The 17,481-nt window shown below is 41.7% G+C and overlaps 2 protein-coding genes across 4 annotated transcripts in view; both read left to right on the forward strand.

The window, feature by feature from the left end:
- Nucleotides 1-6,969, forward strand: part of LOC117446122 (microtubule-associated serine/threonine-protein kinase 1-like) — an 81,667-nt gene extending 74,698 nt beyond the window's left edge. For all 3 annotated transcript variants that reach the window (XM_034082127.2, XM_034082142.2, XM_034082134.2), the window contains exons 23-27: nucleotides 21-253; nucleotides 1,308-1,430; nucleotides 1,659-1,795; nucleotides 1,987-2,174; nucleotides 2,387-6,969. In XM_034082127.2, coding sequence (XP_033938018.1) covers nucleotides 21-253; nucleotides 1,308-1,430; nucleotides 1,659-1,795; nucleotides 1,987-2,174; nucleotides 2,387-4,098 — 2,393 coding nt within the window. In that variant the 3' untranslated portion in view covers nucleotides 4,099-6,969. The remainder of the gene's footprint in view (nucleotides 1-20; nucleotides 254-1,307; nucleotides 1,431-1,658; nucleotides 1,796-1,986; nucleotides 2,175-2,386) is intronic.
- Nucleotides 6,970-7,806: 837 nt separating this feature from the next.
- atg4da (autophagy related 4D, cysteine peptidase a) lies at nucleotides 7,807-16,675 on the forward strand. Its single transcript, XM_034082326.2, has 11 exons — nucleotides 7,807-8,184; nucleotides 9,357-9,624; nucleotides 9,870-9,953; nucleotides 10,329-10,502; nucleotides 11,981-12,332; nucleotides 12,451-12,515; nucleotides 12,677-12,828; nucleotides 12,966-13,044; nucleotides 14,333-14,409; nucleotides 14,620-14,739; nucleotides 15,342-16,675. Exons 2-11 carry the CDS (start codon nucleotides 9,408-9,410, stop codon nucleotides 15,519-15,521), a joined length of 1,500 nt encoding a protein of 499 aa, XP_033938217.1. The 5' UTR covers nucleotides 7,807-8,184; nucleotides 9,357-9,407; the 3' UTR covers nucleotides 15,522-16,675.
- Nucleotides 16,676-17,481: the final 806 nt, after the last annotated feature.

Consider the following 17,481-nt stretch of genomic DNA (forward strand, 5'->3'; position numbering starts at 1 on the left):
GGGTGTTATTTTCTCTCCAGTGGAGCAGCATGGCGGCTTCTCTCCGCTGGCCAGCCCCATGTCTCCCCACTCCTTCTCCTCCAACCCCTCGTCCCGGGACTCTTCACCCAGCAGGGACTTCTGCCCGGTCGTCAGCGTGCTGCGCTCCCCCATCACCATCCAGCGCTCTGGGAAGAAGTACGGCTTCACTCTCAGGGCCATCAGGGTCTACATTGGAGACAGTGACATCTACAGCGTGCATCATATTGTTTGGGTAAGAATCTAGTAGTAGTTGTACTAGAGCTAAATGTATGGTTCTGAATTTAAAAGGGATGGTTTTTGAGTCTAGGGTTTAGGTGGCATCACTGAATTAGAAAAACCTCAATTTTAGCAGTCGTTGCAATAATTTCCGTTTTACTTAACATTTGACTAGTTTAATGTTATGAGACCATAAAAGAGAACTGTTCTGTACTTAGCTTTGTGATGAATTAGTCATTACCAAAAATTCCAAGGCTCATTGTATTGTTAAACATTTTAATCCTTTATTTAACTGGCTTGGAACTTTAGCGGGCCTTTAGATGCCCTAGAGAAGACAGGAAAGGCATAGGAGCTGTGCCAATTTAATTAAGGCGTTTTACAACACAGTGTGTGTAGATGCTTTGATTTAGCATTCTGTTGCAGTTCATTTTTAATTTTTAAATAAAGTAGATGTTGTATTATAAAAGAATCAAATTAATCCTTTCCTCTAATCTGACACAAACATACATAGATTTCAACTGAAAGGTTTCAGGATCATTTTAGGACGAATTTTTCCAGTCTTTAAAGATACTGGGTGTTTCTCAATGTCGAGGAAGGATCCTCCAGGGCCACTATTTCAAGGATGCTACGTCATCGAGTCCCGCTGAAGGACTGTTCCAATGTCCAGGATCCTTGGAATTCTACTGAGGCCGGCGTCCTTCATTGCGGGAAATTTCGAGGCTGCACATGTGTATCCTCTGCGGTCTTAAAATCCCCACAATGCTTTGCGCACGGACCAATTTCCCAAATCTTTGGCGGAAATCGCGCTCCATTTAAGGCGGAGCCTCGTATACAGTATGACGCACACCTGCACACCCGATAACCTGTTCCACCATTCTTCGTTTTCCGAGGCTAGGAAGGATTCTTGCCTCGCTTCTGAAGGACCTGACTCGGAAGACATGTCCTACCAAAGAAGCGTCCTCGACATTGAGAAACACCCACTGTCTAAGATCCAAGTCCTGCACTCTGACTGTTTGCATGTAAATCATTTTGACCTGTTGTGGACTTGAATGTTTTGTGTGACTCTGCAGCATGTGGAGGAGGGCGGCCCCGCACAGGAAGCTGGCCTGTGTGCCGGTGACCTCATCACACATGTCAACGGGGAGTCGGTCCACGGTCTGGTCCACACTGAAGTGGTGGAGCTCATCCTCAAGGTAGGCAACGTATTCAGATGATATGTATTTTTCTCTGTATTTATTCTTTGTTTTCAATTTCAAATAAAAGGGTATTTTTGTAACTGAGTTCAGTGGCACTTTATTTATTTCAACTCCACATTAAACATGCTAATTCATTCTGTAAACAAAGATAACATTTTCTTGGAAGGTTTGTGATACTACAATGGATCAATGTAGAATATTATTCATTGTTATTTATCTGTGTAGAGTGGAAACAAGGTGACGGTGACGACCACTCCTTTTGAGAACACCTCCATTAAAGTGGGGCCCGCTCGCAAGGCCAGCTACAAGTGTAAGATGGCTCGACGCAGCAAGAGGACCACGGGCAAGGACGGCCAGGAGAGGTACCTGATTTTAGTTGTAACTCGATAAAAACACAATATGCAAAGTAAAACTATTTCTAATATGCTCTGGGAAATGGTAAAATGGCAAAGCCCATTGGATAGAATTACAAGGTGAAACGTATAACATAAATTATATTATGTCAATCCCACTTAAAATCCTTCTTTCTTTTCTTTGTCTGTCTGTCCTGCAGTAAGAAGCGTAGCTCCTTGTTCCGTAAGATCACAAAGCAGTCCAATCTGCTGCACACCAGCCGCAGCCTGTCCTGTTTGAATCGCTCCCTGTCCTCCAGTGAGAGTCTGCCTGGCTCTCCAACTCACAGCTTGTCTGCCCGATCCCCGACGCAGGGCTACCGCTCCACACCTGAGTCCTCATACCTGGGTAGGACACTGGAAATAAACAATGCACATACAAGAGTTCAAAAAGATAAATGAACTCCGATCGATTAGAAAGATTACATTAAATACTGCAAAGAAAACAAGAAGACATCATTAAAAAAATTGGGAGTTCCAAAACACATCGTAGGGAAAGGAAAGTGAGCTTATTTAAAGCTTTGAAATCGTGTTGATATTTTCTGCTCTGTGTTCTCGTAGGTGCCTCCTCCCTGAGCAGCTCTCCAGCCTCCAGCACCCCAAACTCCCCCGCTCCCTCTCAGCACATGAGGCCCAGCTCCCTGCATGGCCTCTCCCCCAAACTTCACCGGCAGTACCGCTCTGCCCGTTGTAAGTCTGCAGGTAACATCCCCCTGTCCCCTCTTGCCCACACCCCCTCTCCTACCCAGTCTTCTCCTCCACCGTTGCCTGGCCACACGGTGGGGAGCTCCAACACCACTCAGTCCTTTCCCGTGAAGCTCCACTCCTCGCCACCGGTGGTCCGTCCAAGGCCCAAGAGTGCTGAACCCCCCCGATCGCCTCTTCTCAAACGGGTGCAGTCAGCAGAGAAGCTGGGCTCGCCTCTGACCCAGTCCAGCTCTGGGGGGCTCGGGGGTCCACTGAGGAAGCACAGCCTAGAGGTGCAGCACTCGGAGTATCGTAAGGATGCTTTTCTCTGTGAGCTCGGCCTCCAGAGCCTGCTGGAGACAGAGGGGGAACATTTGCCTCAGAATCCTCCACCCCTGCCCTCATCCTCTACAAGTCCAGAGACGGGTGTCCTGAAGCCTGTAAGGAGACTAGGGAGACAGGAGTCACCGCTAAGCAGGGAAACACTGCTGGCTGGGAGGGATAGGGAAGAGAGGGAGAGAGGAAGGGAAAGGGAAAGGGAGAAAGACAGGGCGACTGATTCAGTCCTGGAGAGATTGGGTCGGCTTGGAGGAACATCATCCCAGTCACCGTTAACAAGAAAACCTCAAACAAGTGATCTGTCCTTTAGCCCGCATGCTGGCCAGAGCTCCAGACTAAATGCAGAAACCACAAAAACTACAACTTCCAGCACCCCTACCAAAACAACAGGAAGTCTAGGTGGTCATAAGGGACCTGAAAGAATTCCCCAGAGTCCGTCAGACTTGAATTCAAAACAGCAAGACTACCAGGCAGCCAAACATTTTTCACCTTACAGTAGAGAGCCCCAGGAGCAGCTATGGGGCAGAACTGAACCAAAGCAGGAAGGAGATAACAGAAACAGGCCTGGTCCGCTTAGTCCCGCCTTCACTAAGTGCTCTGCTTCTACTCCAGATAAATCAATCTCCATTAACGCAGTGAAAGCAGGTTTTCTCAGCATGAACAAAACCTTTAAACCACCAGGTATGGGGGACAGTCTGAGAAAGGCAGGAGCAGAGAGCATTGATTCAAGGACTCCAGACTTTGGCTCCAAAAGCCCCAAACTCTCAGTTCGCGTTCTCGCTCCAGTCGTCCCCCCACATGGGCCGCCGCTCTCGCTGGGCAAGGTAAGGCAGGGGCTTGGGCCGGTCAACTGCTACCGGGGAACCCTAGACTGGGAGGACAAATGTCGTCTGGAGGTGGTGGAGGAGCATTCGCCTTCCCCCTCTCCCTCCCCGACTTCTGTCGCCCCCTCCCTCTGCGGACCTTCCCTCTGTAAGTCCAGGCCTGTCTCCCCCGGTGAAAAGACGAGCTTCGTCAGCCAGCTGACCACTGTGGCCAAAAATGTCCTCGGGCCAATCAAGCTTGGCTCCCAGGAATCATCCAAGAGCAAAGACCTGCAGACTAAAGCAGCCGACGAGAGGCATGGAGGCTCAGCAGTAAAGTCTGACACTCCAGCAGGAGGTCGAGGGGCTTCGGTGGTCACCCAGAGTCCAGCTGGTTCAACACTAGAGAGGGCTGCAAAAGGTAGCAGCCAATCAAAAATGTGACCAAATGGGACTTTAAAAGAGTAAAAGGAAAAAAAACATGCCTTTTTTTTGGAAGAACAATGTAATAGAAGTCAAGCACTTAAAAACAATGTACATTCCAGTGACAGAGTATATAAAATGTTATTTATTGATTCCAATCATTGACTGATTCTAACTTAAAACCAGGAGAAAAATAATCTACTGTTAAGGTGCATTATCTGTTGATTTTCTATTTTAAAGTATTTAATAAGAAGACTCTTAATGTAATGTGGAACACTTTATCAGATGTATATGTGTGTGGGTCTATGTGAATGCATGTCCTATGGTATGTACTGTACATCTATTAAAGGTACAAGAAGGTCAACAAGTGCTTTACCGATCAAAACATGCTGAAAACTGTGAATACCAAATCCAGTCACTCTATTTGTGTCTTTCAAGCTGCCCTTTTTCAATGTACTGCTTTTCAAACAGGACAATGATGAACTGAGTCACAGTCAAATTGTAATTTTGCATCAAGCTACAGAAATGACACACTGCCTCAGTTTGGCTACAGCGGGGTAAACATGATAAAGCTCATTTCTTCTTCATCCAGCAGTTTACTGAGTTACTGTGCACGGTCAGACAAATCCAGAGCAGGCCCACTGTCACTGGATGTCACGTCAAGCACTGTCTAGCCCTGTCTGTCGCATGGGATTGTGTGTATATGTGTGTTTGTGTGTGTATGAAGCCACCGTGGGTCTATTTCTGGTGGTTCTTGAAGGCTGTGTCCGTCTGCATAGGAAAGCGAGTTTGACAGTGCTCAGGCTCAGCGCTTATCTCCCCTTTGCAGGAGGGCTACCACAGCTCTTTTCTCCCCATGCCTCTGACTGCAGCCGACACACACACACACACACACACACACACACACACACACACACACACACACACACACACACACACACACACACACACACACACACACACACACACACACACACACACAGGAGGCAGCAATGTCAGCAGCTAATTGTCATGCATTCAAACCCATGCTCCATGAATTGGGACGTGAGTGTGTGTGCGAGTGAGTGACTTAAGATGTGTGTGAGAACGTGTGTCTTCTTAAGCGGCAATAACACTCAGCAAGGGCCATCATAACTGAAAGAAAACTGGCAGCAGATCCATCCAGTAAACAGTTACAGGCTTCACTGCTACTTTGTTTACAAACCACGCAGTGATAACTTATGTGGATATATTAAAAGGATTGCAAGCACATATTGGGTGGATTCATATGTTGTTTAGAGCCAAAACAGGAAAATCAGGCAGTCATGGATGTAGCATACTGTATTGTGTTTGTTAAAGGGCTCTTTAGCTAAGGTAGGGGTAGTGGATATGGGCATGGTACTGTATATCAAACAAGTTTATCTGCAGTATAATCAGAATGACTGTATCGTGTTAGGTCGTCAAGATTGATTCATGTAACGCTCACATTGTAACATACTGACAAAGATTTGTGATTCAATAATCTCAGCAAGAGTGCTGAAAAGTATAAAATGTTCTCCTGACAAACAACTTGTGCTCTTCTCCCACTGTTGTATTCATATCCTTAGTAGTTAATTCTCAGTAACCATCCATTGTACATAATCTTATGCAAATCAATTACAGATGTGGTGACGACTGCTGTCACTAAACTGCTAATAGCTGATTTTCTGAAGGAAGTAAATCTGTCAAATTATTTAATCCATGTTTGATTTGATACCTCACTCTGTGACAGTTATTTATTAAAACAACTTTGATTATTTGAAGGTCTACAAATGTAAACTGATTCAACCAACAACAGCAACTTCACACAGAGGAAGAAGTTAATTGACTGGAATTTGTTTTTAAGTCCAAAAGGAAAAAAGTCTAACATTTGTTCCCAATCTGTTTTGCTATGCTGGGAGCAGTTGCTCATAATTTCGTTTTTTATTTGTTGGAAAAACTGAAACAAAGAGCTGGATGTGGCTAATAGCTATTCTATTCTGTGGGAAGTCGATTTGGCTGGTCTTTTTACATTCGTAGTTTTTATTTAAAAGAAGGCTGTTAGCAATTTATTCTTGAATCTAACAATGTTTGAGGTTGTACCAATCTTTTGACATGAGAAAGTCCCGGTCATGCACTAACCATTTCTTTTTGTGTGGCATTGTACACTACTGCCCTCCAGTGGACAACATATCGACTATTAAACATGTTTCCATAAAATGTTCTTTTTAGTAATCAAGCCAAGACCACCAAAATACTGCAGAATGGACTTTATTAGCCATAGGGTTACTGATTATGCATTTGTTTTAATGACAAAACATTTGCAGTTATTATCAAATGGACACTTGAAACATGGATTAATTCCCTTTCTGTTGTTGTGTTCTACGCGTGACTGTTAATTGTATCTTCTGGAATAGGGATTAACATTTTTAATATAATATACTGTCTTATATATTCTACTGATAGGACGCAGTTCTTTTTTATCTTGATGTAATAAATGAGTCATCAGGTCAGCTCTGATCACCTGATTGGAAAAACTAACTGTAATGTAATCTTATACAGCTATTATGCCCTCTTTCAGGCCTTTTCCCAATCAATGATGTCTATGCTAGTGTTACATGTTTGAGATTTTTTTTTTTGTGATTGACAGCGATAGTAGTATAAATGCACTTTATTTGAAAAATAAATCTTCATTTGCTGGTATTGTTTGTAAGTTACTTTGAAGAAAAAGAAAATATACTGATGGATTCTACAAATGAACACAAAAGTCCAGTATAAAAAGCATTCCACATTTCTCTGTTCACTGAAGTGTATTTATTTGTACCATGAGGCATTTTGTTTGTGATAGATGTGATTCAAATGCAGACACCTGAAGTGCAGTATGTGGAATAAAATTCGGAGATTTGTTCCAAAACCCTTCTGTGATTTGAATCTGTTGTGCAAATGCTGAACACACCTACATTATCTTATCGCAGTTAACACTTTTTAGGCTTCACACAGACAATAAGAAATACAAAAATAATTTCACAGCACAAATAACTTACAAGTCATGGCATTGAACTAATAAAGTTGATTTGATGTTTTCCATTTAGGTTTATCTGTTGGTATTGTCCGTTCTCCATTTTATTAATTTTTAAAGGTACAACAAAAATACAACTGTTATCACATGTTATGTCATAGTATATTTACCTTAAATAAGATAAGATTGTATTTATTGATACCCATAGGGAAATTCAGGATATGCTATGCACTACACACATACACAATACACATGCAAAACTAATTGTTGTTTTGGACAATACTATCATTTGATTTGTAGCCCAATAGGCAGTGGTGAAACGTAACTAAGTCAATTCACTCAAGTGCTATACTTCAGTACATTTTGAGGTACATGTATTTTATGCTATATTCACATTATGAAAGCAAGTGATTTCATTTTTACTCTACTATATTTATTTAATCATTATAGTTACTAGTTATTTTGAAATAACAAATGATGCGATATACTGTAGGCTACTGTAGGTGTACCCAGTATTAAAATCAGAAATGTAAAAGTATATAAAATTGACTCTCAATGGAGAAACTACAACATTAAAATAATTGGACATGTTTGCTACTGATAAAAACAGAATAATATATTGTTTTAAACATAATACTTTTGTACTTCGTAGACTGTATTTTAAAGTCAGCGTTCTCAACCAATGGCGTTGAAGCAGGAAAGGACATCAGGAAGTAAACGTTCTTTGCTCTTGCTGTCAAAAGGGGGTCGCTAAAGCGGTTGTTCGTCAGGGGAGCAAACGCCACTATGTACTTGATTATTTTCACCATAGCTTGTACAACTTAGCTTCTTCGTTTGATTTAAGAATGCCCAACAAACTGACACAAACTGCGTTTTGCTGAAAAGTCAATATCATCGCTCTGTCCGGTCTGAATGCTAGGTAGCTAGCGCCGGGGGACTAGCGTCAACAATGCTAACCTTTAGCTTAGCTTTAGCAATCTAGTACATTTAATTTATTTTTGAAGACTGCTGTCGTGGATGAACTAAGGACATTGCTGGAATGAGTCAATATACTCCAAAGTTTTGACCTTCTTAACTGGTTTCTACAGCAGGTATGTAGTTGTTAGCTAGTGAATCTTTAATGTAGTTGAATTAGCTGTGTTTAAAGGAGGTGTAACAGTACGGCTGTCAGTTTATAATTGGTCATGGATGTCGAGTTAAAACATGTTTTGTTGACTTTATTGCATTGATGTTGAGGACCAAACAAATGCATGGGAATATATGTGAGGATGTTAATCACAAATAAGTATGTTGCCTTATAGTTAAGGGTCACCACGCTCACATGACAAGTGTAGTGAGTATTTGCATTAAGTGTTTGATCTGCTGTGGGGAATGATGACAGCCACTACAGTCATATGACTTGCACAGCCGCTGAAAAAGCCCTTACATGCCTGTTGTCAAATGCTGATCACATGGCTTTTCTTCACAGAAATGTTCCCTTTAGTGCAATCCACACCGTGCTTCTGTTCCCTGTTGAAACTACTACTCATCAGTTTCTGGGCAGGGTGGACAAGTCACGGGTGTTTTCCTTTGTGTGTTGTGCATTGGGAAGTTTACTCCGACTCCGTTGCAGTTATTTATATCTTTCAGGAATTGATGATTTGGCTTACAGACTGGTTATTGTGCTGTTTGCCTTTTACAGATTAATAAAACCATCTGGTTTGAGTTGGAAATGTCATTTATAGCCCTGAAAATGTAGTTTGACATCATATAGTGGTAACATATATTTATAATATTCCTTAACTTGTAGATTAATAATCGACTTCAGAGAGCTTTGCAATTAAAATAAACTTTAACAGGGAAGAAAAAAGGAGAAACGTCAAGATTAACGGAGGAATGTCCCTCTTCCAGACATGCAGTATTTATTCTAAGCAGTAGAGAGTAGACACTAGACAGAAATAAAAAAATATTAGATGAAATATATTGGGTTTAAAAATGTACAAATGCATGTTATTGAGTAAATGTTGTTGATTAAAGAGTGTTTATGGATAGTGAGGTGGGGTGAAGATTGGAAGGTTGTGAGTTCAAATCCCGCCAGGAACACCACCACTAGTGTGCCCCTGAGTAAGGCACTTAGTCCTTAGTTACTCCAGGGAGAATGTCCCTGTAATTGGTAATTGTAATTTGGATAAAAGCGTCAGCTAAATGAAATGTAATGTTTGCATTGAAGAATGTGAACACCTGTCAGCAGTCAATAATCACCTCCTTCCCTTTCCCCTTTCAGTTCTATGTTGCAATGAGAAGCGTTGGACTTGAGCTCTGAGTGCTCAGCGGCATGAACTCGGTTTCCCCCAGCGCAGTACAGTATGTGGGGGTGGTGATGCAGGAGGAGCTGGTGGAGACCCGGAGGCCGCAGCCCCTCGAGCGGCAGGGCAGCTTCGGTCTCAGGCCGGCCCCGACCACAGAGCCCGGCAGAGAGGCCAACGGAGAGCCGGACGAGCTGGACAAACTGAAATCCAAACTGATGACAGCGTGGAACAACGTCAAATATGGTTTGTACTTAGTCTTTGAGGAAGAGTGTGTGGGTGCTGCTCTAATGTTCATTGGCTTCTGATTGAGATTTCTGTATATATGTATATACAGTATTATACATACACAGTTTATTAAGTCTGGTCAAATCTGTTTTTTTACGGTTAATATGTTGGAAACATCGAGAGAAATATCTAAAATACCCTAATTCAGCACTTTCTATTTGTTATTACACCAACTTTACTTTTAAATGCTCCTCTTTCTGTAGGCTGGACTGTCAAATCTAAAACTTCATTCAACAAAACCTCCCCAGTCATCGTCCTGGGAAACTCCTATCTGCTCAACAGTGAAGGTAAGCACTAAATGCACAACGTATATTAAAATCTCAAGATTAAAAATGCCTAGCAGTCAATGCTGTTCTCTAAAGAGAGACTCCAGGTGTTGTTGTCATGTGGGTTTTGGTTAACCACAGCAGTGTAAACCCTTTTCCTTTGAACGGTTGCTGGGTTTAAATCAGAAAACACCAAGCAGATGACTTAAAAAAAATACTTCCTCACTTTTATTAAACAGATCTTCAAGTTGTTTTGCCATTACAAAGATCAGATCCAACATTTAAGCAACAGGCCTTCTTTAAAATACAGACAAATCATTAAAGGTTTGATTTAACTCATTGTAAAGGTTTTTTCTTTTCCCCTGGTCTCGTCCTCATCCCTTCCCCTCCTCTCAGATGAGGTGGAGCGGTTTCGTCTGGCCTTTGTCTCCAGGATCTGGCTGACCTACAGGAGGGAGTTCCCTCAGCTGGACGGCTCCACCCTGACCACAGACTGTGGCTGGGGCTGCATGCTGCGCAGCGGCCAGATGCTGCTGGTGCAGGGGCTGCTGGTCCATCTGATGCCCAGAGGTTGGTTGCCCTCAGTTACACACTATAGGTTAATTTGTATTACAGTGTAATCCAATCCAATCCAACTTTATTTATATAGCACTTTAAAAACCTTCAGACCAAAGTGCTGTACAGAGAGATAAGCTCACACAACATAATATAAATACATTTAAAATACAAGATACAAACACAAAACAAACCAGAATAAACGTAATAATTAAAAAATAAATAACAGGCATATAATAAAAACAATAGACCACTGAAAGCAAATAAAAGCAACACTCTACTTGTTTCTGAATGCCAAGGAGAAGAGGTGGGTTTTAAGACGGGATTTAAAAACAGTCAGTGTGGGAGCCTGTCTGATGAGCAAGGGCAGGTCGTTCCACAGTTTAGGGGCGGCAGCAGAGAAAGCACGGTCCCCTCTGCGCTTAGACTTTGTTTTTGGCACCCTCAGGAGCAACTGATCAGCTGACCTGAGAGTGCGAGTGGGCGTGTAGCTGTGTAACAGCTCAGAGAGGTACGGCGGGGCCAGGCCATTCAGGGCTTTAAAAGTAAATAAAAGAGTTTTAAAATGAATCCTCAAATGAACGGGCAGCCAGTGGAGTGAAGATAAAATGGGGGAAATGTGCTCGTGTTTGCGTGTGCCTGTTAGTAGCCGTGCTGCTGCATTTTGCACCATCTGGAGGCGAGCAAGGGAGGATGCACTTATCCCCATATATAGTGCATTACAATAATCCAAGCGGGAGGTGACGAAGGCATGGATTACAGTTTCAAAGAGGTCACTATTTAAAAAAGGCTTTATTTTGGCTAGCTGCCTGAGGTGGAAGAAGCTGTTTTTAACAACTGCCTTGATCTGGCTGTCAAGCTTGAGTTCAGGGTCCATCTTTATCCCAAGATTTGTGATGGTAGGCCTGGTGGAGTGGCCCAGGGATCCTAGGTCTATAGGAGTGGTCCGAGGGGCACCAAAAACCATCACTTCGGTTTTGTCATCATTTAATTTTAAAAAGTTGCATGACATCCAGGACTTAATGTCTTCAAGGCAGTTTAACAGCGGTTTAATTGAATATGAGTCATTCTTTTTAAGTGGCACATATATTTGGCAATCGTCTGCATAACAATGGAAAGCGATACCGTGCTTCCTAAGAATGGACCCAAGAGGGAGCAAATACAGGGAGCCAATTGGGACCTTTTTTAAAAGGGGTTGCTTATCTTTCCGGGAAGCCAATACAGTTATCTCTCAGTATTGTGACACATATAACATTATCTCTGCAGAAAGTTGTATTTCTTTCAGTTTATTTGATTTCAGAACATATTTGTCTGTCTCAAGGCCCCCTGCACTTTACTTTTCTCCTCTACTCCATCTCATTCTGTCTTTTACTAAAACATTTTCATTGTGTCCATTGTAGTATGGCATTCAAAATAGGTTTACTCTCTGATTATTAAAGCCCTCTTATCCCGGATCCTTGGTTCCTGACTAAAAGCCTCTTTGTGTTCTGTAGACTGGGCTTGGCCAGACGCTCAGCAGCTCACTGAAGTGGACTTTGAGGTGTTCAGACCGCGCTCCCCAGCCCGGGCAGGAGGGGTCCCCATCCCCTCCTTTGGCTCTCCACGCGGATCCAACACGCCTGAAAAGTCCCTGGCGAGTGATCAGGTATCCAAGTGCAGCCAGAAGAAGGGACCTGAGTATAGAAGGGACAGTCAGGCAGAGACCCTCCACCACAAGCTGGTCTCCTGGTTCGGGGATCAGCCGCCTGCACCTTTCGGGCTTCACCAGCTGGTGGACATCGGTAAAAGTTCAGGGAAGAAGGCTGGAGACTGGTACGGACCCTCTATCGTGGCTCACATACTACGGTAAGGGCGTTGGAACAGGCATGTGTTTTTACAACCTAGGTTTTACTATTTTCCAAAATGATTTAGATAGCTGTCATGCATAAACATTGATTGGTGTTATGAATTGTTTTAATTTCAGGAAAGCAGTAGCCAAAACCTCTGTGCTCCACAACCTGGCTATATACGTGGCTCAGGATTGTACTGGTGAGAAAAACAGACCGGATATCTGTTGAATTTCATAATAACTCCTCTCCAGTTCAGAGTTATCAGTTTGTTTATAACCTTGCCCCAACATGTATTCTTTTGGCAATACCTCAAAGAAGTCTTCTTCATATTATTTATCATTATGTTCCCATGCATTGCAGTGTACAAAGAGGATGTGGTGCATTTGTGTGACCTGTCGCTGAGCCAGATCCCGCCTGACCCGTCCAGCCAGGCCTGGAAGTCTGTCCTCATTCTGGTGCCTGTACGGCTCGGGGGGGAAGTCCTCAACCCGTCCTACATCGAATGTGTCAAGGTCTGAATATTCTGCTTTCACACCTTTGATTCCTCAGTGCTTACTGCAATAATATTTCCCACTGAATCCTGTTGCAAAACTTGTGTTCTTCTTCATATATTCTGACTCATATTGAAAACACCGGTCTTCATTTACAGAACATCCTGAAGCTGGAGTGTTGTATTGGAATCATCGGAGGCAAACCGAAGCATTCACTATACTTCGTTGGCTTCCAAGGTAAGAATTTTTCATTTTTTTTAAGAATGAAAGAAGGCTGGAAAACAAACTCCTTATTCAGAGGAAGGACCTGGTGTTCCTAGGATACAGCATGCAAAATGTAGTACCACAAAGGAGCCAATATTTCTTGCAAAATCTAACTCTAAAAGCATCTGTACTTGTGATATTACATTGATAAGTAAAGAGAGTCCTGGGACATTTTGGCAAAGAATGTATTCATGTCTGAAGCACATTAACATGAGAGCAATATAGTATAACGGTTTTATAAAGCACCTTTCAAAAATGGTCACAAAGGGCGTTAAAATAACAACTGTCGAGTAGGTGAATTGAATGCATAAAAACAGGGAACAAGTAAAAGACCCTGATCAACACTGGCTCTTGACAGGTGGAGAGTTTATACTAGTGGTGCACGATAATTATCGGTCCGATATTAGGAATTATGACGTCATCCCGATAAACCCGATAAAAGTAATAATAGCCCCGATAATATACAATATATGTTTTGGGTAAAAAAAATTAAAAAAAAATACTGCGGTGTGGGTGGATTGGGATGAGGGGCGCTTGTTTTTCACTCGGCTCCTCCCGTTTTGCCAGTACTGTGGTATTAGTGGTTTAGGAAGAGGGGAGTTTTTCAAAAATCCAGCGCTCCCTAACTCATGCCTGGCTGTGACGTAAATGGTGTGCGACCGTGAAGCCAGGACAGTAAACAAACATGTCGTCGGTAGTATGGGACTATTTAAAAGTTTCAGAGTTAGAAAGTTCGCTTGCTATTTGTATTAACAAATGCAATGCAGAAGTTCCACGAGGAGGGAAAAAGGCAACGAGCTATAATACTTCCAACCTGATGAGTCACCTGAAACATCGCCATCGCTACGATGGTGTGTTAAAAGCGTACGAAGACGCCTGCGCTGCTAAACTAGCGGCGAATCCAAAGCCAGCTGCAAAGGCACCGGGGCTTTTACCTATCAACGAGGCTTTTGAAAAAGGCAAGAACTTTATTTGGGAAAATAAATATGGTCACTTTGAAGAGTCAAAACTGTTCTTGGCTTTGTTTTGTTCATAGTCGTAATGCTCATGTCATTTGCTCACTACTAGTCTTTTTTTTACCACCAGGTGTGCAAAAACTACAGGTACATTTAATATATATATATTATATTATTATCGGTATCGGTCTTGAGAAGCAGGAAGTTATCGGTATCGGTTTCAAAAAACCAATATCGTGCATCCCTAGTTTATACATAAATGCAGCTGTTTAATCCTCTTTCTGTGTGTCCTCCCTGTGTGTTAGACGAGCAGCTGCTGTATCTGGACCCTCACTACTGCCAGCCTTTGGTGGATGTGTCACAAGTCAACTTCTCACTGGAGGTTGGTCGCATTGTCTTCATCTATTTATAAAAATGCGTCACTATCTCTCTCACTCCAGTCTGTCTGGCGTTTTATCAGATCAAATCAGACATGTGACTTTCACTCTCAATAGTGTTTTGACTGCACAGAACATTAAAGATAACACATGTCCCGTCATGAACTTTATCGACTGTTATTGAATGACCTCTGTCTCCCTCGGTCACTCTCTAGTCGTTCCACTGTAGCTCTCCTAAGAAGATGCCCTTCAACCGCATGGATCCCAGCTGTACCATCGGCTTTTATGCCAAGAACAAGAAGGACTTTGCGTCTCTATGTTCTGCTGTCAGTGAGGTGAGGTTTTACACCCTGCTGACAAAACGTAACTCTACATTTGATTGCATTTATTAACAGAGGAGAACAAAAAATGTAACTAGTACAATCTTTGGAATAAGCGAAATATCTTCCGTCCGATAGGATCAGGTTGAATTATCTTGATGCTAAGGAAATGTTCTTCAGTGCTTCCATTTTTATTTCCTTTAGCCAAAGATGAAAGCCATATCAGGTTCACAAAAGAGAGGGAGAGAGAGATCCACAACCATCCACAGAGGGATTTAAATCACATCTCTAACATATGAAAACACAATGTTGCTATACAACGTCTGAGTTGTAACAATGAGCACCTGACTATTGTTTTGACTTGATGGGCTTGAACAATGTAACATTTTCAGAATTTCCTTGTTTTATTTATCTATTTAAGTGAATATATATTTCAATTCTGTGCGGTGATTCAAACATAAATGAGCAATTAAAAAAAATGTAATTAAAGTAACTAGCAGGTTTGTAATTAAATGGTATGAAAATGGTTACAGCTCAAATTAAATGTTGTCAGTCTTATGAGATATTCTGAAGTGTTTTAGTACATTTTTGATAACTTAATTATGTTGTACCCCCAGGCCCTGTCATCATCGAAGGAGAAGTACCCCATCTTTACCTTCGTAGAGGGCAAGAGTCAGGATTTTGGACTTGAGGGCCACGGCAGCAATAACAGTGGACCTGCAGCCCACATCCTGCCCCCCGGCAGACAGGGCATGATGAACAACAGAAGAAACAGTGATGAGTTCGTCTTCCTGTAGGCACTGGGGAGGATGCTCTCTCAGCTCTCACTAGTGGGGGGCAGACAGGACATCTCACTCCCTCTCAAAAGGGAAAGACTGGATTCTGTTTGCGGTGCGTCTGCAAGGTGGAGAGGACGCATTATCGCCTGCACTGCTCAAACGGAAAAAAACAAACGGTGTGGCTTCTGTCATCACATTTTGTGTGATGGGTATTATAAGCTAACAGACACTAACGGGTGCTGTCTGCAGCATTATTTCACTGGGCAAAGGCATGATTTCAAAACGGATCATAGTTGGAAATGTTTCTCGTACTTAAAATATTCTTAAAACACTTGATCATACACCTAAAGTGAAGCATATATGAGAAGACCCAAGCGCTTTAAAGTACTTCTAAAACACTCAAACTGTTTTTGTCCTGGTCTAAACTGGACAGGAAGTTGATGTGGTCTCTACTTCATGATATTTGAAAAGCTCTGGTCAGTCGGGGAAGGGGTTCTTGACTTGTATGATATATCATCTGCTGAACGTCTCTTTATTTTGCATTCTTTACATTTATTTATCTAGTTTATGAACGTGTGTGAGCAAGTGTGATGTTACTGTGGTTTATTTGTATGTCTTAAATAAGTTCTCTGATGGATTAGGGAGTCTATCAGGTTGAGTTTCACAGAAGTTTTAAATTCATGAAGAGCATTTTGAATTAATAAATTAATTATCGTGTTGCATTCTGACCCAAACATCACACAGATGACATGGGTCTTAATCTAGGCAGGCTTTGCCCTTGATTATTGATCATTAAGAATATGAAACACTCCAAGAAATCTCTGCTTAATATTCAAGGATAAGGGTGGAAGTGAATATAAATGATGCCTTTAGTTTTAGCGTTATATGTATCTGAACATGGCAAACTGTAGCTTGTCTCATAAAGCTGGATTATAAAGTAATCTGGATACATTTGAAAATTGTAAAACAGCTGTCTTTAATTATTTTTCATCTTCTGGTCAGTTATTCAGTCAATAAGATCGGCTGAATAGATAATTAACCTTCAAGGTTTTGGTACGATGTCTTTTGTGTTTCGATTGTCTCTTTTCTGAGGGAAGGCTATACTAAAAGTTGCACTATACTACTGTTATTTGTGTTGTTGTCCAGATTAAACTTCAAACACTGGAATCACATTTGCTTGCATCTTATATTCTATAAGCAATTTTGAAGAGATTTTTTAGATGAAATATGTCTGTTTCCACTGCAGAGGACACACTGGTTGTTTATGGTAGGCTACCCAAAATGCAATGTTTGTCTTCAAAGTGTTAATTTGTCAGAGAAGCAGACACATTATTGAACTTTTTATTTTACATCATACTGGAAACTATGCTTAGACCATTCAGCTTTTGAAGCTGACCTGTCACCTGTTTTTTCTTGTGTCACTTTTAGGATCTTTACATTAGAGACAGTTAGAACAACAGGCTTTTGCTAGGATCTTTTCTCATTGTAGTCCAATTGAGATATATTGAGATATATATATACAAAGCTTTTGTTCTTCATAATAATGAACCATACTAACATAATGAAAATGTGTTGCCATACAAATGTTGTTGCATCATATTTAAGTGCTTGATTGCAATAGATACACTAAATGCTAAGGTATTCTCCTGTAATACAACCATGTTGCAGTGGGAGAACACATCTGGTGTGTACAGTAAACGTTATACAGGATATGCAGTTTGTGTAGCTACAAAGTGAATTCCCTCAGAAGTGCTGCAGTTCGGCATTGCAAAAATGAGTTTATTTGTGACGTTTATCATTATTTGGAGATCGGTGAATGTTGGTTAACTTTCATTCTGTGAATATCATCCTGGAAAAAAAATCCTTGTCCAAGTCCTAAAAAGCCTACTTACAATGTAAAAACAGTCCTTCAAATAACTATTGATGACTTTCTATGTACACACACTGTATAAGGCTGAAGTACAGTCTCAGCTGTAGC

This window comes from Pseudochaenichthys georgianus, chromosome 1, assembly GCF_902827115.2.
Source record: "Pseudochaenichthys georgianus chromosome 1, fPseGeo1.2, whole genome shotgun sequence".
In the NCBI taxonomy this organism is placed as follows: domain Eukaryota; kingdom Metazoa; phylum Chordata; class Actinopteri; order Perciformes; family Channichthyidae; genus Pseudochaenichthys; species Pseudochaenichthys georgianus.

Bases quoted from the DNA above. Each gene is read 5' to 3' on its own strand.
- atg4da (XM_034082326.2), top strand. From the start codon at position 9,408: ATGAACTCGGTTTCCCCCAGCGCAGTACAGTATGTGGGGGTGGTGATG. The intron at 12,333-12,450 runs GTAAGGGCGTTG...TTTTAATTTCAG, and splicing joins ATCGTGGCTCACATACTACG to GAAAGCAGTAGCCAAAACCT. The intron at 14,410-14,619 runs GTTGGTCGCATT...GTCACTCTCTAG, and splicing joins AAGTCAACTTCTCACTGGAG to TCGTTCCACTGTAGCTCTCC.